The sequence below is a fragment of the Bombus terrestris genome, chromosome 7 (assembly GCF_910591885.1).
Source record: "Bombus terrestris chromosome 7, iyBomTerr1.2, whole genome shotgun sequence".
Classification (NCBI taxonomy): Eukaryota; Metazoa; Arthropoda; class Insecta; order Hymenoptera; family Apidae; genus Bombus; species Bombus terrestris.
The window spans coordinates 2,499,364-2,522,721 of NC_063275.1; the positions used below are offsets into that span (position 1 = coordinate 2,499,364).

General features: G+C 44.1%; 1 protein-coding gene across 2 annotated transcripts in view; it reads left to right on the forward strand.

Moving 5' to 3' along the window:
- The first annotated feature begins 5,987 nt into the window (after positions 1–5,987).
- LOC100646344 (frequenin-1) overlaps positions 5,988–23,358 on the forward strand; it is an 80,434-nt gene continuing 63,063 nt past the window's right edge. The window contains exons 1-2 of one of the 2 annotated variants that reach the window (XM_003396208.4): positions 5,988–6,075; positions 9,075–9,601. In XM_003396208.4, coding sequence (XP_003396256.1) covers positions 9,538–9,601 — 64 coding nt within the window. In that variant the 5' untranslated portion in view covers positions 5,988–6,075; positions 9,075–9,537. Of the gene's footprint in view, positions 6,076–6,351; positions 8,698–9,074; positions 9,602–23,358 lie in introns of those variants that run through there. The other variant, XM_012309785.3, reaches the window with a different exon arrangement.

Sequence of the window (23,358 nt, forward strand, 5' to 3'; positions counted from 1 at the left end):
GAATGGATTCTACGACCGTAAATAAAAGTATTTGTATATTTCCACTGGAATTGGCTCAGACAATATACTGAGAAAATAAATCACGCGTTCTTAAGAATGTGCCATATCATCGCGTCAACCTACGCGACGCGGAAGAGCGCCAAACTCGTTCGGTGGACTCGTCCTCGTCGCGACGAAACGATTACTTCCAGCTAAATAATACATCTTGTTATTTGCCAGGTATTCGTTTCGTGCCTATTCAAGTCATTCCAATCTTTTATTTGCCACCTTCTATTTGCTGTTTTGCCTTTGAATCGACCAACAGAAAAAGCGTCCAAACAGAGAACACGTGTCTGTTTGCTACCTTTTCATCCGTCCTATTAGGATGATCATGGACCTTACGCAGGTCCTATACGTAGACGCTAAATTCCGATCGGAAAGCGCACCTCGTTTTAAACGAAATAGCGCGGTCGCGTTTTCCGCGTAAATCTCCTGACTCGCTGGTCTCCTAAACGCTCATCATCCAGCGTTTCGACGACTTTTCGGCGGAGTCGATACTCGACGCGTCACGTCCCACGTCCACATCCAACAAACCGTCCCTTTCGAGCTGTTTGCGACGTGGGGCGGACGGACGGACGCATCCTGTCCGAAGTCTCTTTTGTCCGCAGTCGATCAAATTTGGATGGTCCAAGAAGCCGACTGAAAGAGAAGGGAGTGGAGAGCGAGAAAGGACATCGTGCACCGCGTCGAGAAATTTTTGGAGGACGCGAGATGGCAGCGAGCGATAGTAGACAGGGTCATCCATGGTGGGGGTTACTGTTTGGGTGGGCGTTGCTGGGTCGATACAGGGTGGCTTCGTCGTCGCCGCTCGCAAGGAAAGCGCAACGGGCCGGTGACGGGACCAGCAACGAATACTCGTTCGCCGTTTCTCATTCGCCTTTCCCAAAATTCCGCCAGTCTCGCTGCGTAAAAATTAAGCATGGTATCGGCGATCAGCGAGACGGATGAGAGAATAGTCATCACGTTCTCACGGCGCGCGAGCTCCGGATGAATGAAATCGTTGCAGATTTAAACGGTCGAATGTTTCGATTTTCGCGTCGCGGAACATGCTCAGCCGATCAATGACGAGCTACGCGCTCTCATTTCGAATAACGTGAAAGGCACGGTCGTCTGAAACGAATCAGCGTTCCATTGAGAAATCGATGATCTTAAAGCGATCCAGTCGGATGTAATTTCACTTTACGAACGTCGAGTCGCAAAGTCAGTTGCCAGCGTTTATTTGAGTTCAAAACGAACAGCGGAAAGCGAAAAGTGGAAAGCACCTTCTGGCATTGCTTTACCGATATTCTCCAGCGATGCTGTGTTCGACGTAACGGGACACGACGAATGGAACTGACTGCGCCCTTCGTTGCTCCTCCTCTTTAATTTATCGTGCTAACTACTCGCACTACTGACGCATTTGGGACTATGCGACAAGCGTGCGGTCGATTATCGGTAAACGTTAATTACTCCGATACCATTGTCTCGTTTTATTCGCGTTCATCCCAATAGATTAGCGACGAAATAACGCGCGGTGCTCGTTAACATCGTTTGTCGTCCGTTTTGTTCGTCGGTCCCTCGCCGGCTCCGATAATCCTTTCCGACAGAAATATGTAAATAAGTACATACGTTAAGGATAAAGAAGTATCGGGCCCCTACGTTACATTCGCGACGTTTTAATTTAAACATAGCATCGCTTAAGATACTGCGAACGAACAAGGCGTCGCATGTGGTGTGCCATTGTTTTGTTCGTAGTATCTTAAGCGATGCCATAAATTGTGCGGCAATCGTCGAATCGTTTGGACTCCTTGCAGAATCTGTAGATCCCATTCGTGGTTTCTGTGCAACAATACGGTACCTCTTAGGGGAAATTTAATCCTATTAACCGAATGTGTATATCGGTCAACATGTTCGATAATGCAATTGATATTTTTCATTCGTAACAGCCTCCAAGCGAGCCATCCCTGGCGCTTGTTAATTGTAGTAAGACAATTAGCTTCGTCAAATATTAGTTTCCTTATCTCGTTTTATTATCTACGTTCTCCGCCTGCTCTGTTCGTCCCGTGTTCTTCGTATTTAACGTACTGAAGCCTGTTCCTCGTTAACAAACGTTTACGATACTTGCAACGTTTAAGACTCGCGTGATTCGATCGCGTCGACGGATAACGATCGTTACTATCCCCAACTCGTTGAGGAAGATTAAACTGCGAAACGTTCGAGTGTAAGCACGTACTCGGAGTTAGCAGTGTTCCGCACTTGCGAGGATGGAGGCCAAATTGGTCGCCTGTTACGACCCTGGATCGCAGTATTGTCCGCTCGGTTTTCAGTCGTTCAGACGTTCGTCGAAAGTCCAGGGCAGACGGTAGGAAGCGCTTCAGCTTTTTGGGGGGAAACGCTGCGGCAGAAAGCTCGAACCGAGTCCGATTAGAACCACCGGAACACAGGGACAAGTACGTTTTTTTCAAGGCGACAGACTCGTTGGAACTTGAGCGGAGAACGCGCGATGTGTTTCCATCGGAGATATCGCTGAAAGCTCGTTAGAAAATCCGTGGAACATGGCGAGTCGACGTCGTTTGCACAACGTTTCAACGACTCTCGGCCTGTGCTTGAGACAAGCACACGGTGGTTACGAGCGCAGCGAGCAACGCGAGTTTAAGTGCAACGACGAAAGACGTAATTTTCCGCGGACACCGCGTCTAACTGTCTGCTGGGAAGAACGGAGAAGCTTGTGCGTTCCTTCGCTCGCAATTTCCTCGATAACGACAGGCATCGCGTGAAACAGCAAATTTTTGCCTTTCCGGCGAATTTTATTCCGGCGAATAGCTGTCCACGTTACGGCAGAGCCACCGTGCATTTTTTCAAATCCTGCACACCACAATTGCCGCTATCCAACTTCACGGACCGTGTTCTTCCTTTGGCCTCTTCTGTCGCTTACCCCGTACACTTCTTTTACGGCTAATTACGTACTCGCAACGTCGGCCAGAACGTCTGGTTTATCCGCAATCGAATCTACAAGATGGATATTTTTCTGTAGGCCTAGAAATTGGAATAGCAACGCGTGACACGCCAAATATTTTAATCGAATCTCAAAGCACGTTGACTGTGTTCCATTTAGTCGATCTGTAGTATCCTCGAAACACTTCCTACCACGTACGTGCTATTATTTATTCGTAGCTTATCCTCGCTAGACTGTATCGTTCTGCCTTTTTCACAAGCGAATATACCGCGTTCTTTCCTCTCACGTTGTATTTCCCTACACCAAAGGGTCCGAGCACTGATAAATAACACCAAATCGAATTTTTCGTCGCTTCGTCCAAGCAATCGATCGCGCTCGCGTGCCAGTTTAAGCATTTACAGCGGCGATAAAAAATGAAGCACGTTTCCCTTTTCCATTTGGCGAGGGTCGAACGCACTCCATAATCACAATCAACCGTTGAAAAAGTTACTGATGTGAGTCATAGGTAGGTAGCGATTTCGTGGTAAACTACGAACAACTGGACAGACATCGTAATTTGTACGATGGAATACGTGCAACGCTAAGGTACCAGACGATTCTTCCTTGTTACTAATTCATCGAACATGGGAAAATGCACGAGGAACGTGTATGCTGCTGTTGTGTGTCCGTATGTTCTGCTCTATCGTCGTTCTAATTTACCGAAAGAAACTTCGCTCGTTCTTTTTTTCGCAATATCTTTTCGATATCCTTTCGAGAAACAAGGAATACGCGCGATGGAAGGAGACGAAGCAATGCGGAAGGAAAATTTCGACGTGAATCTACGTACCTGGTTTTTGTCGTCATGTCACCCATATCTGTGTGACGGGTATGCTTCCGTGGTGTGACGCTCTTCTTGTTCGAATTAATTAAACATGGGATATACAACATAAAAATATTAAAAACACATTGTACCATACTTTTGATTAATTTATATTCTGGATAAAATATCGCGTTATGCTATGTCGCATGGTTGAAACATTCCAAACACGTTTCGGCTGATTTTGGACACTTCGAACAATATGTTCCAGTCTCTTTTACGTTTTTTCTCGCTTCTTCGCGCGCGACAGTTCGACTCTTCTTCTCGTAACATACGGTGCACATGCTTCTTATAGGCTTACCCTGCTGATTCTTACGAATTTCCAAATGGTGGGACACCTTCTTCGTTTTCTTCCGATGATCGTCGGGCGCAGTATTTTCTGACGACACATCGGACCATTGGTAAACGAGAATTCCCCGAAATTTTCTTATCTGTATTTCTTTGCTTGTGGCTGTTTGCCGCACGATATGAGCATTTACTATAGTTGTTCCTAAGAGTAAACGTAGTGCCAATTTCCAGTACCACTTGATGCTTTTCCCTATCGTAGTGGCATATGAGACCATCCGGTCACTTCTGTCGATACCAGTTTTTCCATTATTCTATACTACTCTCCTCACTTTCAAATATATTTTCACGCTGTCTACTGAACATCTGGAGGATGAAAAAATCACCGATGTGCGTCTCGCAAGAAGCACGCTTCTCGACTAAATGAAAGATCTGGGATATCTGCCGTGAGATCCCTCGGAATACGATGGGATTTGGGCCCCGCAAGAAACTTAGCCGAATTGCACCAACGTGTTGATTAATTAATTTATTTATTAATCGAGCGACACTGCAACGCGAGTGCGCGAAGAGCGTGCAAAATAGAAAAAGCGTATCGAAAGTGGAACACGTGGCGATCCGAGTCTGACGCGATATCGATCGCGCTACTTGATCGTTCACCGACTCGAAAATCTTTCATCTTGCTGTGCGGCCGTACAGCGTAATTTGCATATGGTTAAAGCAGGGCCGGATTTCTAGCGACTGTTGGCGTCGTTTCCTACGCTGCGATTCTTGCCGCTTTAACGCAAACAGATTTGCTGTCGTTAGAATAACCGAACGCGAACAGCGAAAATCCATTGAACGTAAAATGGGAAAAATCAATTGGGCTGGTAACGCGAGTTCGGTGTGAGCACACCGTGCGAATAAATCATTCGTTCGGTGTCGCCACCGACAGAAATACGCAGTATTTTTATCAATGCCGTTTCTCCTGTACCAACCACGGAATTCCAAATGTGCCGTCAGATTTTCTCGCCGCCTGTACACGCGAGACGTGGGAACCACGTTGACTATTCCCCGACAAGGTTACAGGCAAAGGTTCGTTTCAAAGAAACGCGCGCGCTACATTCGATTATCCGTTTACGAAACAGGAAACGAGATAGACGGAGCATTCGCTGCGCGATAGAAACATCGTTCGGCCGATAAGGAAAGATACAACGGGCCAGCAACACGAGTATCGATATAACGAGAATTGCAAACGACTTCATAAATACACGTTTGCTAGAACCATTGCATTGGCAACTAAGTGATTGCGGATTCTGTGAATATCACCTAATGACAAAACCCGCAATCGCTTAGTTGCCAAGCGAATAAATAAGAGAAAGATCGGACGGACAGGAGCAGAGTGAGAGACGAGACGAAATAACTGCGGATTCGGATAGACGCAACGTTTGACTGAACTTGACAGTGGAAAATCGTAGATTAGACGGAAAATAAGGAAGCCAAGTGTTCCGCGATAAACGGCGACGGTATTTCGACCGAGAGAAAAGGAAAAGGAAAACACAGCGACAGACGAGAGGAGAGGAAGCAGCAGGGAGGAGGAGGAATACAGAGAGGTGAACAGATCTGGCGATATTCTATCGTGGCTAGAGAAATGAAAGCAAAGAGCGAAGGTGGTATATCTGGGATGAGAAGCAGAGGAAGAGAGGAGTTGGAGAAGGAGATGTGGAAGGAAGTGGGAGCAGCGCGAAGGGTTGCGAGGGGAACGAGATGGAAAATGAAACGAGATGGAACGAACGGAGCAGCTCGGAAGGAAAGAAAGAGGGGAACATGGAGAATTCTCCGGTCTGAGCGGTGGCTCGCGCTTGCGCGAATCAGTAGCAACGCACTGGTACGTAATGCCATCGGCGAGCCAGTCTGACGCCAGGCACCGCGACGCTATGACGTCACTGGACCGCGTTTTTCCACCGATCGTTTCACCACAGCGGTGAGAATTCATGAATGAAAACCGCTAACTTGGAGGCTTCCGTCGAACCTCGCGTGCATCCACGAGCCTGTCGTACGTGGAATCGCCAGGGAAATCGCGGTCCGCTCGTGTCACCGACGATCAACCGCGTCGATCGATTTCTCGATTCGTTGCACGAGAGACCAGATACGCGAAATGGAACGGACCCAGTGCTGCGACCAGTTAAATCTCCGCAACGCCTGCCTCACCGGCCAGCACCTGTGCGGCTGCCAGCCTTTTCGTTAACTTGTCACTTGTTCGTCCTTCCACGCGAGTTTCCACTTCGATCATATACGCGTCGTTCTCTTTACGTTCTCTCTTTCTCTCTCTCTCTCTGTCTGTCTGTCTTTCTGCGGGAAAACGTTGAGGAAACTTCCGATCGCCTCTCCTTCCTTTTTATCTCTGTCTTCTCTGCGACAGCTTAGCCGACTGACACAGTCTGCTCTTCGAAACTTCTTCAAACGAGAGACCGTTTAGTTTCTCGCGCTCGGTATCGCAAATGCGGTAGTACGCGTCTAGCAATTTCGCGTCTTGCACCGCAGTTTCCAGCGACGATGGTGCGCGACGGAGCTGGTTTTCGATAGATCGGTGTGATCGGCGCAAGAATACTCTTTTCGTTGGATTACGCGCGCGTTGGCTTGTCTTTCGTTCCGTAGATAATCATCGCGCGACAATGATAATCGAGATTTTAGCAAACGAAAGATTCTTCGTGTCTGTCAGATTCTTCGTACTGTGGTTTCGACCGCGTACCGACAGCAACCAACCGCGAACGCCATGAACCACGTTCTTCCGTTCTCCGCTGGTCATCTCATTAGCAGAAACGCGACACTCGATACGCATCGATTAAAATTAGTCGACGATATCGGCGAAACTGGCAACACAACGTCGTCCGACGTGGTGGAAACAATGCGTGGAGAGCGCGCAGCTAACGTCGCGTCGGCTACTTCTGGCAATACACGGTGATTCGATAACGCTGCAGTCCCGGTGCCGGATCGTTCCAATTTATCAATTTATCTTTTTCCATTTTCTTCGCGCACGTTCCTTCTCTTCGATCAGTCGTCCCCCCCGGCCAATTTAATTTTCCTAACGCGTCTGCGACTGGTTTTTTGCATCGTAACCGTGCGACCCTTTGCACGCCGGATGCCACTCGTATGCAAATATAACTTTTACGATCCACGGCGGGCAGAAAATTCAGCCGTTTAAATTCCAGGCGAATAGTTGGTCGGCCATCGTATTACCATCGATTCTTTGCAAAAATATATCGCGTCGAAGAAGCAGCCCGCGAGATATCTCGTCCGCGCTTAAGGAAATTAGTCGGCCACTTGATAGAGATTCGCAAATTTAACGATAAACTACGAACCGTAGGCGCCACGCTGTTGTCCGATAATCGGATTTCTTGCTCGCAAGAGTATCGTTACGCTTTCATCGAAAGGAAAATTCATTTTCCGATATGAATGGGCTTTGCTCGTGATACGCGAAGCCTTCGTTTATTTCGTTGGACTGGCGCGTTCATCCAACGTCGACTTCTGCCTTCCAATGTTTCCTCGAATAATACACTTCGATCTTTGTGATTTCTCATTTACTTTCCAACAAAATCGAAAGTTACGACTTCCTCGATGCTTCGCGATAAGCGACTGGTGTGTAGGAAACGAGAGAAAAGCACGCATTCCGAGTATTGTTCGCGACCACAGAACGGAGTGAGCTAAGGCCAAGGGTAGTCGCCGGGTCTCGGTTGACCCTGCAGGTTGAGCTGAATAATTGAAGGCGGCACGGCTATACTTTAAACTCGATAAGCGTGGCAACAGGCATGCTCGCTTCTAAAAACGTTTCCTAGCGTTTACGTCGACACGGTGGCGCCTAATTGTCACGATACGGCGAAACATCGTGTTCCGCGATCACGAACAACCGTTGCCCCTGTGTCGAGCAACGCTTTTTCTTCTTCGTTGAGATTGCGGTATCGATGACTGGAAATAGATCGGTCGTTAGTCGAATCATGCTAATTATCCGGGGATTATAACTTACGTAACATCGCAATTCCGTTATCCTTTACCTAAGGAAACGTTGCTGAATAATGCAACAAACAACGAAGCAATTATTCTCAGATAGGATAACGCAATAACGGAAAGCGAATAGCAAAACAACAGTCTGTGTGCGAGCTGGGAATTACGTTGCTCGACGGAACGCATTTGCCGATTCGACGAACTTCGATCGAAATTCATTCGCTCGGTGCTTCTCGAACGAACAGAAAAATGGAAAATTCCTGCGTGGAATCTCGGAACGATGCGACGATCGGGTCAACGATCTACCGAACGCATTAAGCGATCGCCGTGCGATTTAATCGTTTCGTTCGATTCGCAAATCACCGTGAACGTCGTTTAACAACCGCGATCGTTTCTCGCTATTTTTCCTATCGTTTCATACGACTTGCGGCTATAAACAGCCGCTCGGATCATTCCACTTTCAACACGTACTTTCTACTTGCACCAGGCACAGTGATTTCATCGCAGCGTTAAACGAAGATCTTCTCGCTGTACTTCGTCCAAGCAGTTTAAAAACCATTTTCCTATTTTCATCGCTCTCTTCTCTTCGCCATTTCTGGGTCACGTACGTATTTTCGACGATCTGCGAGAGAAAAAAAACGCGGCCTCGTATTTCCTCTAACGAGTAGGTTAACAAGTTTGCGGATTTCCCAACATTTCGATCGGTAGATAAATTCTCGATAGCTCGTTGTAACTGAAAAGAAAATCCTCTCGCCGGTTGTCCCGACGCGACGCGAAAGGACCAGAAATCCATTTCGCTGGTCTACTCTGTTTTGTCCGCGAAATAAATTTTTCAAGGACGAACGTAGGAGTCCCTGGCGATTCGCGTCTCGCTTCGAAGAGATGCGACGGCGCGGCGCGGCGGAAGAAAAACGAATATGTAGAAGGATATCGCATCGAACCGTTGTCTGCAACGCTACCAACGGAAACCGACTTTTCCAGACATCTACCGGAGCTGGTGTGACGCGCGAGTTCCTTCGGCCAACCGAATATAAACCAAGAGCCTTTCAACGCGAGACAGAGTCTCGTCCGTGGTGTTCGCTTGCCAACGAATCTGAGCGACTATCAGCTGCTACATTTTCAAAGAGGAAAATCATACGAGCGCGAGCCGGCAAACTCGAAGCAACCTCGAGACAACGTGCAGGATTTCCCACGAGACCGTTGGTTGTCTGATCCGCAAAAGAGAAAGTGGACAAAGGGACGGACATTCTCGCGCTTTCTTTCCTTTCTATAGACACGTTTCAATTATTTTGGAATAAACTCGGCCGGTTGTCCTTCGAAGAACGCGAAAGATGCAAAACGGCCGGTGAGACGGTTTTGGTGTTGGAAGATACAGAGGAAAATTAGAAAGCTACAGCGCGGGCAAGGTTGATCGTCGCGAAGCGAAAGAAGTCTGCGGGGAAACATGGGGAAGAAGAACAGCAAGCTGAAACAGGATACCATCGATCGACTCACCAATGACACGTATTGTGAGTATCGTTGTTACTTTTTCGTTGCAAAGACAGTCTGTGGCCGCTTATACCATGCTTTTTACAAAATTACCCGTCACGGTTCCCCCTTCGACGTTTCGTTTCCGCCACGTCGTTTCTCTTTCGACGTCGCGTCCTTTGCATATTTACACGCCCCGAGCACGCCGCCGAGTTGACAGCCGCAGCCCTTTCTAGCGACGCCACGCCACGTATCCACCTGTTTAACGAGAAACGCGATGTTTCATCGCCGCGGGAGACGACGATTTATCGGATTCGAACGTCATTCGTACCGAGTCACTCGAGCTGTCCTCGGAGTTACGAACAACTTGCCAGCTTAGGTCTACGTACGTTTTCATAATTCGATGATTTAATAATTCTACGTTGCTGAAAGCCGAGACCGTTCTGCATGCTTTCGTTTGATCCCGTTTAAGCGGGTAGCGATTATCGGAAAAACGAAAAGTCACGTAATCGACAAATCCTTATATCTTCGGGAAACAGTCGTTTCATCGGCCGAACGTTTTTTCGTCAAAGCACGGCTCCGCTTAAATCGTTAAGAAGCATTCTCTGCTAGATCGTTAAGGAATCTTAATAAAACGAGCGATCAAAGAATGGAGGTTCGTTGATCGCAACGAGCTTTCAATCAACGACGATCAGCAACGTTAGAATAGATATGCAAATTGGCCTGCCGATGCAAGGACGACCCCTGAATAAAGGAAATCCTTGATGGAAGTTTCGCTGCTCCGTTGGAATTATCAGCGGACAATGAGAACGATCAGACTGTTGGTGTCGCGTTCCATTTAATGATCCGAGATCGGAGATAATTTCGATCGAAGAAATCGTATTTCGAAAGGGACAACGATAAGATGCACGCGATTAAATGCCTAGAGTTCGTTTGCGAAGCTTTCGCTTGGCTTTTATTCCCCCCCTTCCTCCCTCCCTCCCCAAAAAATACACAGGATAAATTATCGATGAGATTGAAGATTTCGACGTTTGATCAACGATTAAAGTTTCAACGGGTCTGGCCCGGTCGTTAAATTGTACTTTTACGAGGCGAAGAAATCTTCTTGGCGATGGAATATCCGAATAAAACACTCGTTGGCGCACTCGTGTGAAAAACAATCGCGATTACAGCATTTAACAGCATAGGTATTATTATTATTATATTATTATCAGTATCGTGGGATTACAGTGTAAGCTATCCTTGATATAATAATAATATTTAGGAGGATAAAATAATTTTGCGGATGGGACGATCGCAGAAATACCACTACGTAGCAGGACTATGACAGAGACGTAATCCAACGACGACGAATTTCACGTATATACCGTGGACGTGAAAATCCAACGTCAGCTTTCTTATTGTTACCGAGACAACGTTCCTAGTTAGGTTCGTTCGTAACAGATACCACACGATCTTCTCCTACTCCGGTTTGCTCGAGTATATCCAGCTTTTTTTTATATTATTAACACTTTGACTGCCACGTTGGCTTGAACTTCTTACAAGTGTAAAAATTGAATGGAAATTGACAGTTGGGGCATTTTGAATGTAACCGATAAATAGAAGATACTTTGAAATAGAAAGTGCACCGTTGAACGATTAAACGTTTTCATTAGAACATCGATAAAAAAATGAGAACGAATGTTGCATCTAACGGTGCACTGTGTTGAAACGCTTTAAACATAAATGTGGCTCATCGATAAAATCCGGATAATGGGTGGTCACCTTTTTGGTCCGATTCTTAGCAATTTTTCATCCTAACTGTTTAATATTTTTCTTATAGCATTCTCTGCAAAATTTTCGTGCCAGGTACGCTTGCCCTTCTTTCTTCCGCGTTTCGTGTCGCGATCTTTGTCGAATAAGTAGATTTGACGGCTCTGGTGAACGGCACTGTGTAAGGTGCGTTGCTGGTGCCATTCTAAAATCTGATACCTCGATTTTTGTCTTTCTTGCTTGTTTATAGAGTATCATCGCGTTTGAAATTGACGTATTTAACGATAACTCTACAGCTAATTTTATATACCACTCGAGGGTTCTTCTATGTGGTGTAGAATATGTTATCATTCGATCTGATAAACCTACAGCACATTTTCCTCTGTTGTAATCTACCACTATCATTGGTTTATCACAAACATGACTTTTTTCCGGACCTCTACCATTTCAGCCGAATGTTTCGTCGAAATTATAAAAATAATCATAGTACTGTTTACTAATATCTTCTACACGTTTCAACAATATGTTCTGCACGTGTTACGACAAAATAACCAATGCGAATGGTTTATTGAAATATGTATGTTATAATATGTCGCCATCAACAGTTACCAAGGCGCCGGTCACGGTGGTCACCCGTGGCCACCAATGAGATAAACGGTCCATTGGGGAAGAATGTCGTCTTACATCATCAATTTATTATTATTTCACCATTATATGCTTTGAATAATAAAATTACTCCCGTGGCGTCCTGAGCGAAACATCTGATTTCGGCGTGGCGGTTAAAGCGTTTGAAAACAAGCAGCGCGATCGCACTGTTTAGATTTTATGTGGAAAAGTGCGAGTACATTTGAACGCTGCGGACGACTCACGGTATTTTATATTTCATTATTATCTTCTCAATAATTTTTATCGAACAAAACTCGAAATATTTATAAACTGATAGTACGCATACGTAATAACATGGATGTTCTTCATAGAAATAACAAATATGACGAATATGGCAATAAGCTGTTGCACCGCTTGTTTCTCTGCGCAATCGATTAACACAAGCGCTATCGTACTGTTCGCGATTTGTCGACCCTGTTTTTCCAAACACCCCTGCGATTCAAACTACGAGTGCGAGGAATCGAGGTAGATCATGCTGGCTCGATAAATAGAGTTCTCGTAAGATTTCATCAATCGGGAGCGTGTATCATCGCGCAACGCGAGTCCGGGAAACTTTCGAAAAGAAAAGGTCCTGTTAACGGCACCGTTGCAAAAATCGATACCGTTGGCCCAGAATGTTGTCGCCACTAAAAGTCGTCTACTGTCGTTCGAGTGTCGTTAGAAATATCGACGTTTCGAATAGAAAACGGCGTCGCGATAAACCGATCGGTCCGCTGAACAAGTCGCAGAGTATTTTCGGTGATTCGTTGGAAAACTCTAAAACGTGGAAATAAGCGTAAAAGTATAAAATCGAACGAGCGAGCTGGAAGAAAAACAGAACCGTTCTCATTGATGGATGATGCCCCATACGCCGAGAACAAGATTTGTAGAATCGGTTACGTGATAGGAATTGATCGCGCGATTTCACGATAAACGTCCATCTGATAGATAGTTGCTCGTACAATTATCTTGCTGGGTAAATCGCGGCGCGTAATTAATGTCGTAGCGTATCGCATGGTTTATCAATTTTTGCATATCGAGGCTTCGATACGCATCACCGCAAGAAATCAAGTTAGCTGCTTTCTTTTCTTGCATCTACGAAACGTAAAATGATTTACGAACGTTACCGCGACGTAATTATCGTTCGCCATTAACGAGAACGTTATCTATCAGCGCCGTTTTTACGACTTCGTTATCGCCACGAATTGCCTCGAACTTTCCTTTAGTTTAGTATTATTCGATCCTGAGCTCGTTATAACGCGTAGGCTTGTTTAATAAAGAAACGAGTGGATGAATTCGTAATAATCCGATGTATTAAAATCAGCATAAGTACAAGAGATAGTGTATGTCGATTATAATCGTCGCTCGCTCAATGCCATTATACTAATCGAAGAAAGAATAATAATACTATAATTGCTCGTAGGCAACACGTTCATAAATTTATATCGACGGACGTTAACGCAAAAAGTTAACCTTCTTATGTTGAAGATTACAAGGAACGGTAATATCAATCTGTCCAGAGTTCATTTGCCATGCAAACCAAACAATTTAATTTAGTTAGTATTCAAAGGCACAATAATACGAGTCTCTCGCAGATTTGAATTTTCGTTTCAACTTTTTCTACGGCCATGAGCCGCTACGATCTTTACGAAAATTATTTAATTTGTACTTTACAATTTGTCCAATTGGACATTCGGTAAATTTTTCTAGTTTAATTGCTAAATAACATGTGGATGGTTACCTCCAACGGAATACCATCTTCGAGTTTGACTATTTTATTTCTTTAGTGAGATCAGTGGAGTGTTTTCTTTTTAGTCTTCTTTCTATGAGAGTTTTGCTCGCTTCAGCAGCCAGCTGGTTTGGATGTGTTGCCGTTCTTTCCTTGTATTTTTCTGCGTACCTGTCGGTTTCTTCTTGACCGTTGGTATTTTTAAGTCTTTGCGTATATCCTCGTTTCTGACATACCATGGGGCGTTGATTGTTCTCAGTATCTTCGATTGTAGCGCCTCTAGTTTATTTATGTGGCTCATTGCTGCTGTCCCCCACAGTGGCATTCCGTACGTCTAAATTGGTTTTATTATCATTTTCTAGATTTTTAGTTTATTTTCTATGCTGAGTTTAGAGTCTGGACTAGTTAGTCTGTACATATGTCTTCATTTTATCCGTATTTTGTCTATAATTGATTTAGTATGTCGTTTTCATGTAAGTTGTGTGTCTAAGTGGAGTCCTAGGTATTTAACTTGCCTTGTTTGTGTTATGCGCGTGCCATTCAATTGGATATTTGGTGGTTTCCGTTTTCGTAGAGTAAATCTAATATGGTTGCATTTACTGGGCTTTGCTTGCCTTTCGAAATGTCCGTAAAATACAAGTGCCTTCGGGAGAAACAAGTTTGGAATTATCGTTGTCGAGGCTCGCAAGGAAATGGCGCTCTGATCGCTGCTTTCTTTCGGACCCATGGAAACGTGTATTTTTCAAGACTACGTTGCTGCTAGCTGCCCGAACATTCAACGTACTCGGTGTGAATTGCGATTATTCGAACGTGGAAACGCATAAGTACAACACGAGGTAATCGAACCACGTTGTATCAACTTCTCCGCGCTATATTCACCGTAACTCGTGTACACATTACTAAAGCCAATATTTATCCATTTCGCGGCCGATTCTCTGCTCTAACTAAAGGGAACAGTGGAAATTAAAACGAAACAGAACAGTGAAAATCAAAACGATGTAGAGATAGTTAATTGTAATTGGATCGCCAGTGTTTCATCTTTCATTTAAAGTCGAGTATGCCTTTTTTCACACGGTATATCAATTCGCAAAAATGCAAATCCGCGGTTGGTTCCTGCATTTTGTCGACTGGCATTTTTCCATTACAAGAGTGTAACGGTGCGTTTACACAGCAGGAAAATTGCTCTTCGCTGATATCGTCAATATCAACGACGTGCAACGTTGAACGCGATTTTTAAGCCGCACGGACGTGCACATAATCAGTGGAAATAAAGTAAATTGCATTATCTCTACGCGCGTATCACGTCGGAGACACGGGAAATAGTGAAATTAAGAAAATCACTGGTCGTTTCCACGTTTAAACGTTTTACGAGTAAGGTAAGAAGAAAAATCAGACTTTAGATATACTGGCAGAGTTTATTACGTGAATCCAACAGAGTGACAGTTAAGAATGTTAGAAAAGAGAATCTCGAGAGCTGATTTTAGGAGGGTTGATATACTATGGGTTTGCCTTCTATGGAGGGTGTCGCCGGGGATGTCGCCGGAGATGTCGCCGTGGCCCAAGTCAGAGGTGCCGTACTATTACTGTTTTCTTTTCTTCTTTTTTTTTTTTTATTTAGAAGTAGTTTACAATCAATTCTCATTGAGAATTATAAGTAAATTGTTCTGCCAATGAGCCAGTAGAATTTTTTTAATTTTAATTTAAGCTGCTTGGATTTATCTACCATGTGTCGTTTCCATGTCATTCTTCTGTCCAGAATCATGCCCAAATATCTGACTGAATCTTTGTTTGGAATTGGAATATTGTTTATGGTCACCTGTGGGCAGGATTATTTTCGCAGCGTGAAGGTTATTTGACTGAATTTATTTTCGTTACTTTGAATTTGTTTTCTGGCACTGGAACACTCTCTACGTTGTCGTTTGGGTGTCCATTAAACCCTCTTGGTTTTTCTATGGCTAATTTATGGTTCAGTGACTCGCGTATAGATAATCTTTATTGTACAAAATAGTCGATAAACGTTGTTTAAAGTCAGCGAAACCTTCGCAGGAATACGCTACGAGATCATTCGCTCGTTCTTTCCGCGACGAGAATTGTCGAAGCATTTTCGAAGCATCCAAGAACGCTCGGTGTAATATCTGCGAACGTCCGCGCGCCTACGTCCTGAAGCCACCAACTGATACACGTGCGCACATTCATTTTTTAATTTTGCCATGTTGAAGTGGGTTTCGCTTCAAGGAAAACTCTACATCTCCTCTATTGTTTAGTTTTTGGCACAACGATTCTCTTTACAACAGCTTCTTTCATCTCTGTTATATTGGGTTGGTAACTAAGTGATTGCGGACTTTGTCAATGCCACCTAATGACGAAATCCACAATCACTTAGTTGCCAACCCAATCGATGATAAGTCGCCGCCGACGAGTCGAAAGGATCGAAAAACTTGAATAGGCCTAACGGCCATCAATATATTTCGACACCGCAGCCGCTGGTCTTCAGTTAGCCACCGCAGAGTGAAGAGTGAAGACTCGTTAATCGAAAGTTGTGATATCACATTACTGTATTAAGTTCAAGTTAAATAATCATTGTTTTTCTGTTTAATCCATTATAATAAATCAATACATTATCACATAGGTTAGAAACCAATGGAAATCCTAATTTCTAACATTTCTGAATAAAGAATTTCTATAATACATTTATCCACGCATTTTCTCTCTCTCTCTATTCTGAGATAGAACTTTAATATACCAGAACGCGGATTAAACGAGGATTCGTCCGCCTGGCGTAAATGCACCGTAAGAGGAATCATTCGTTTGATCATCGACATTGGACGCGGTGTCGCGTCGCGCGCTCTACGTTGTAGGTCCGATCGATTTCGATGCTTTTCCACTTCCCGCATTTCGCCTTTTTTCTCCTTCTTTTTTTTTCTTTGGCCGCTATACGCACACTTACCGAAACGCTCCGCCACGCTTTGCGCGTATTTTCTCCCGGTTGGCAACCCTTCCGCCATTCCTCTCATTCCGATTCTATCTGTCAGCGCCCTCGCGATACGATCTACGTTACTCGGGCTATAGTCTCGTGTGATCTATCGTTTGCACGAGGCGTAACTTTTCATTAGACAAACAAACTCGCGAGAATTATCTTTCGATGATATCCGGCGAGATTTTCTCACCGACGGTGTACATCGGTTTCAGCGACACGAGTCCATTGGTGCAACGTTTAACGCGATTTCTAGGCCAGTGACCTGCAGTTTACTAACGTAAGAAGGTTACTATCGTCGATCAATTTATTCTCGTATAACCTAAGCGAGATTATCCACGAGACACGGAGCACGACAATTGGCGTCGAGCATCGTCGATCGTTCGTCGCCGAGACGGGACAGACGGTGTAAAAGTAAATTCGAAAAAATAACAGAGCGATCGTCGTAACGCGATAACGTTGCCAGCTTATCGATGGGATTTCATGGAAGTTGAAATCGGTGGAAGTTATCGATAGAGTTATTAGCGTTCGGTTTATCCGCCACGAATCAACGAGATCGGAATTTGCGGGAATTTCGATGCGGTCTGCGCTTGAAAAACATCTCCGTCCTATTTCCCGTGACTGGAGCAAGCGAAATCTCGAAATTCAAAGGGATTAGCGGGCATACGGGACCGTGGAATCGCATTTCCTCGTTTCGTTGGTGGCTGTCCTATTAAACGCGCCGCTCCACACACACACACACAAGCGTTCGATATCCGCCGTTTCCGTCGCGACACCACGCGTCGATACAGCTACCTGCTGTACATATAGCACAAGGAAATCGTTAAAATTCACCAAGCAAAGATTTTATCTTCGCGGTGCGCCCTTCGTCTCGACATCGCATTTACCGATCGAACGAAAGTTTCCGTGACACGCGGAACCAGCCGATTGCTTATTCAGAAATCTCCGTTTCGAGGGTACCGTGACACGCAACGCGTTCGAGTAACGTTCACAATCAATTTCCCGGCCCAAATTTCTCACAGTCACGATATCGAAATAACGACAGTAACGGCAATAACCGTCGAAAGATCGCGCATATCTTTGCTCGCGACGCGTCCAAGAACTCGTAGCGCTACGATCATCGTCGGTAACGCGCGACAATTATCGATCGACGATCGACACAGCAACGACGACCGAAAAAGGTTCTAGTCGTCGATGCCACGTATCGTTCGATCATGGAGAGGGCTGACCCGTAAATTCAACGATGTTCTCAATCTCCTCGCCTCGCTATACGAATATCGATTGGAAGTAAGATGGCAATTATCCCGGAGAAAATGAAATATCCGTAGCACGAGGTAACGAGGAGATGCGGACAAGTTGTAAATAGGCGAGCGGAACAAATTAACGAAACACGGCTGGGATGCGCGCATCGTCGAAACTGCAAAACTGTCGGGTCGATTAATCGACGCTCGATCCGGTTAATGGGCTTTAATTGACTCGAGCAATCGGATTTTCGACATTTTCCATGATCAAATTCTCCTCACTCTCTGCCCCGTTTCCTCATCGTTTCCTACTTCTCTTCTGCACGCGATTACGATCTTTCGATTCGACCGAGTAAGCGACGCTCGCTTTAATTTCCCTTCCCACCCTTTGCCCTCGGCATCGAGACGCTGACATATCGAACGAATAAATTCGTCCAGAATGCTAAATTTTCTACCACTCTCCGGCAAACTGTCCCATCGTTTACGAGATTTACGAAGATATTTGCGCCATCTCTCGGCATTGTTTTTCGCTTCGAAACTGTTCACGCGGTTGATGGACGCGGTCACCGGAACACCGACGACTCTTTCGCTCGCTCGAATTGCGTCGCAGAATGTGCGCGTTTTAAGGACTGTGGGAAGTCGCTGAAAGCTCAAGTCATGCAACGTGAAAAATAACTCACAGTTGTGTCCTTGTTTAATCTACGATCATTCGAGTCAAGCTGACTTGCTTTTCCTTTATAAGCTTATCGATAGCGTTGCTTTTTGCCCACCACTCCTTCAACTTATAAATTTTTATGCCTCGGCCATGTCGTCTAGATTCACGAGGTCTTTTCTCCTACACCGTTACGGATCCTTCCTTGTGAACTCGAACATAATAAATTGCGTATGCGATACAGCCAACTCTTATCGCACCTTCTCCGATTTCCTCGTTGGCATCGATGGTTTCAGAGATTCGCTGCGCGGTATTTTGTAACGGTCGTTACATGTAATGGCCCGTTGTAAGTGTAGGTTTGCCACGTGTTCTACGTAGCTTCTTCGGTTCCAGCATCGTACATTATCAATGGGAATTTATCCCATTTATCGCTAAATAAATAATCGCGATGGGGATAATCTCCAACGATGGTGTGGCAGGATTTATTGTTCGTGAAGAACGCGACCAGCATAACTTGCAGGTAATCGCGTTACAACGACGTTAAAGTCGGTCGATTAATTCAATGCAGTGGTACAAAGATCGGTGTGACATGTGAGCGAGGGCATCCGGTTTTCCGCTGAAGCACAACCACCGAAACCTGAGGACCAACCTTCTCCTTCCATTTACACCGCAACGCAATTACGCTCATAGAAACTAACACGAGCGAATGCTAATTCCCGCTAACCAAAAGTTTACTCTACCAACCGAATTTCCGTTCCACGCGCTTGTTTTTGCTCCTTTCCGTGCCATTTCAAGCCAATCGCTCCGCGTTCGTCTTTGTCCCCGTCCCTCTGATTCCAGCGAATCACTGAAAATTCATTTCGATAGATGGCCACATTATTGTGGCGTTTGGCTACAAACGCGAAAATTTATTACTCGATGATATCCTTTTAACACTTAGCCAACCGAATAGGGAGATCTCCCCTCTGTGAAGAACATCGTTGCGTGACCCAAAGGGGAGGTCTCCCTTTTTGACTTTCGCAACGCGTTTCCTTTTTTCTCTCTTTTTTTTTTGTTGTTACTATCAGTTATTACTTACCTGGCAACACTTTTTCTGCTTTTTTAAAGTACAGTATATCGTACTTCATTTAGTTGCCAAGCCAATAAAATAAAATACACCAATTTAGTAATGTTGAAATTAATTGAAAGGCTACACTAATAAGTTACGATTAAATAAAGTTATAATCGAGCGATATCAGACTGTAAAAAAGTATTAAAACGCATTATGAATTTTTAATTTCACGTTCAAGTCGTGTCATTTATCTTTAGTTATCTTGTTTACCTGGAATTGTTGGCAATTAATCGCGCCACTTTTTCTGCTTTTATAAAGTACAGTATATTCGGTTAGCAACTAAGTGATTGCGAATTTTGTCAATACCACCTAATGATAATGTAACTTTTTCATTAATTTTAACACCACTAAATTGGTGTATTTTATTTTATTGGGTTGGCAACTACCACCTAGTGACAAAATCCGCAATCACTTAGTTGCCAACCCAATAGAACAAAATACACCAATTTAATGGTGTTAAAATTAATGAAAAAGTTACACCATCAGTTATGACTAAATGAAGTTATAATCGAACGACAGCACACTGTAAAAAAGTATTAAAATATATTATAAATTTTTAATTTCACGTTCAAGTCGTGTTATTTATCATTAGTCATCTTTAATGTTTTTAATTTTACCTATACTTTTATATACTTTCAATTTGATGTTTTGTATAAACAACATGTGAAATTGTTAAGTGAAATCATTACCGCAGGATATAATTAATCTTAAATCATTTTTGGACTTGTTTGTTTGTTGTGGGCAGCGTATAGTTCGCCAAAGCGAACTGAGTATGCGGCTCATTCACGCGGAAAGGGTACAGTAGAGTCTCGATTTCGCAACGCGATGCGGACCAAAGCTATCTCGAGTAATCCGATAGTTGGCTGCTAATAAATGGTGCAGTAAAATAGTAAAAAACATTTTCATAATACCGTACGCGCCCTTCGGTGTAATTCGAAAAATTAGTCGAAAGTTCGAGCAACTGTTACCTGACTATTTACATTTTACTATTTTTCCTGCTCTTTCATATTAAATTTTGCAAAGTCTAAACTACCTCGGATAATACGAAACTTCGGTTAAGCTGTAGTCGGATAGCCAAGACTTCTCTGTGTTACAGACAAAAATATAGTAAAATAAGAGTGGCATTTTCGACGTATCGTGCAATACGAGAGAACGTGTGCAATAGTAAACAGAAGAAGGAGAGCGACGCTGGTTAGGAGCAAATAACCGTCGGAAGCTTTCAAAGGCAAAAAAACTTGGCGAAAATTCTCATCGCCGTTGAAGAAGTTGTAATACTCGTGCGCGTGTTTTGTCTAATGCGATGCGCAAGACACGCAACAACACGATCAAGCGCAACCCACACATTCTTATTCTCTTATTCTCTCGCCATATTATTAATTAAATTATTATTAATTATATATTATTATATTTTAATATATACTATATGTAATTATATATTAATTATATTATTATTAATTAAATCGCCAAGTAGCGACGTCGATCGATGCGCGGACATTCGGTTTGCTAAAGCGTCGTCGCTACTGTTGCATCGTCGATACCGTTTTTCCAATTCTCGTTCTTTCGCGTAAAATTCAATCGCGTTCGCTCGATTTTACCGACAAGATGGGAAAAAGGCGGTAGAATTCTTTGGCCGCGTAAAGTGGATCGATTTTCGCTAAATCGCGTTTCATCGAAAGCGGTGAGTCGCCGCGCGTTTCGTGACCACCGTGTTTCCCACGTAATCTTCCGGTAGCGTGCAGGCGCGCCCTCCTAATTGTAAATTATTATAAGCGTAATTGTAAATTGTAATTGGACTACCGAGAAGCTACGGTGAGAAGAGGAAATAGGAACGGGCAGAGTAACACGCGCGTCGTCTTCACCGGATACGCCGTTATAAATCGACGATATATCCGAGGCATGTCGGCACTCGAAGATTAAACGACTGCTTACTCACTCGCCATCGTTCGATGCAACCGGTTGGTTCCAGTGCATACGATGCCGATATACGTAAATACATAAATACATGGAGAAACAAGGCGCTTTCGAGGGGAAAGCAATTTCACGTTGTATCGAATCTGCTGCTACTTTATTTTCCAATCCATCTTCTCATGTGTAGCGAACCGCGGAAAATGGAAATAATTTGATTATCAGCCATATATCGACGTTATCGACGAAACTGTACAGCCCTATTTATCGATACATCGATACGACGCGTTACATCGCAGTAATGACTGGTACAGCGACTACTGCGATTGACCAGCGTTCCGATAAACGACGCTTCCGTGATACCATCTGATCGAAAATACTCGGTTGTTGCAGCGGATAATTAACATCGCTGCATTCAGTCAGTTTGAATGATTTGTCCTTTTAAACGGGCCAGACTTTTTTCGCTGAAAGGTATTGTTGAGCGAGGAAATATCGTGCCAGTGTTGAAGTAGCCCGCACGACTCAAACTTCTCTGCAAAACTCTCCACTTTGCTGCTCTTTCTCCCGGGGCGGTGGAAAATTTCGAAGCGCCGCTCGATAAGTTTTCTCGAGCGTTCGTAATCGTTGGCAAAATTTCAGTGCAAATCGTTCGTAGGAATCACATTGTTCCACTGGAATTACCACACAGACCACGTCCGAAAATCCGGAACGCGGCCAATCGGGTTTACGCGTCCACGTTTGTCGTCGTTTCATTTCGGACCGTGTCATTATCGATTAATTAGTATAATGAACAACGTCTGAACAACGTGTAAAATTACGGTGAGATTCCTTGCGGAAAAATGACAAACGCACGTGGAATAAAATTTGCTCGTTCTCGGCGCGGTTTTCGAGAAGATCGAGTTTCGAAATTTGTATTGGTTGGCAACTAAGTGATTGCGGATTTTGTCAGTATCATCTATTGACAAAATCCGCAATCACTTAGTTGCCAAGCCAATAGTACGTCAGATAGATTTGAAAATAGTTGATTCCGGACTGGACGGGATTAAATGATCGTCAGGAGGTGGTTCTACGTGTGAAAATAAGTCAACGATGTAGAATAACGTCTTTTCACAAGTCGCTTTGTCCGCGAGCAAAGTAAATTTGGTTTATCTTGTGTAGTTAGTCCATTCTTAACCGAAGAGCGCTCGTAGAAAACGCTGTAAATACCAGGACACAAGTTTCTCGGGAGGAAAAGGGAAGATACGCGTTAATGTAGTCCAAATGGATGAGAAAAAAGAGCGTACCTGTAGGGAAGCCTGTACGGGTCACCCCTTAGTCGAAACGAAAAGTGTTCCATTTATTTAGATGGATGATGCAGATAAGAACCAAAGGATAATTAATGATGTTTGTTGGAAGTTATATTTTTTTCTATGGAAATGACGTTGACGATAACGCCAGTCATCGTCTGACGTTATTAGAAACTATCTAGAAGGAAAAGTTGCGCTTAAATTCTATGCTACAAGATTCTCGTCGGTACGTAGAACGTTTGCCAACGAAAGTTCAAAGTTTTCCAATTTTGGCGTTTTCTATACGACCAGTCTTCAACTAAACGCATTTAAACTCCATTTTCTTGAAAATGAAGCCCTAAGCGGAAAAATTCTATTCTAGGTTTTCCACTTATTTTCAAACGTACAGCAACTTCCTGTCGGTTATTTAGTTCCGTTTACTCCGGAACTAGCCACGTTCAAGTATACCTCGTACGTTCTCAAATTCGATTTTCTCGAAAACTAAGCCGAGAACGAACAAATTT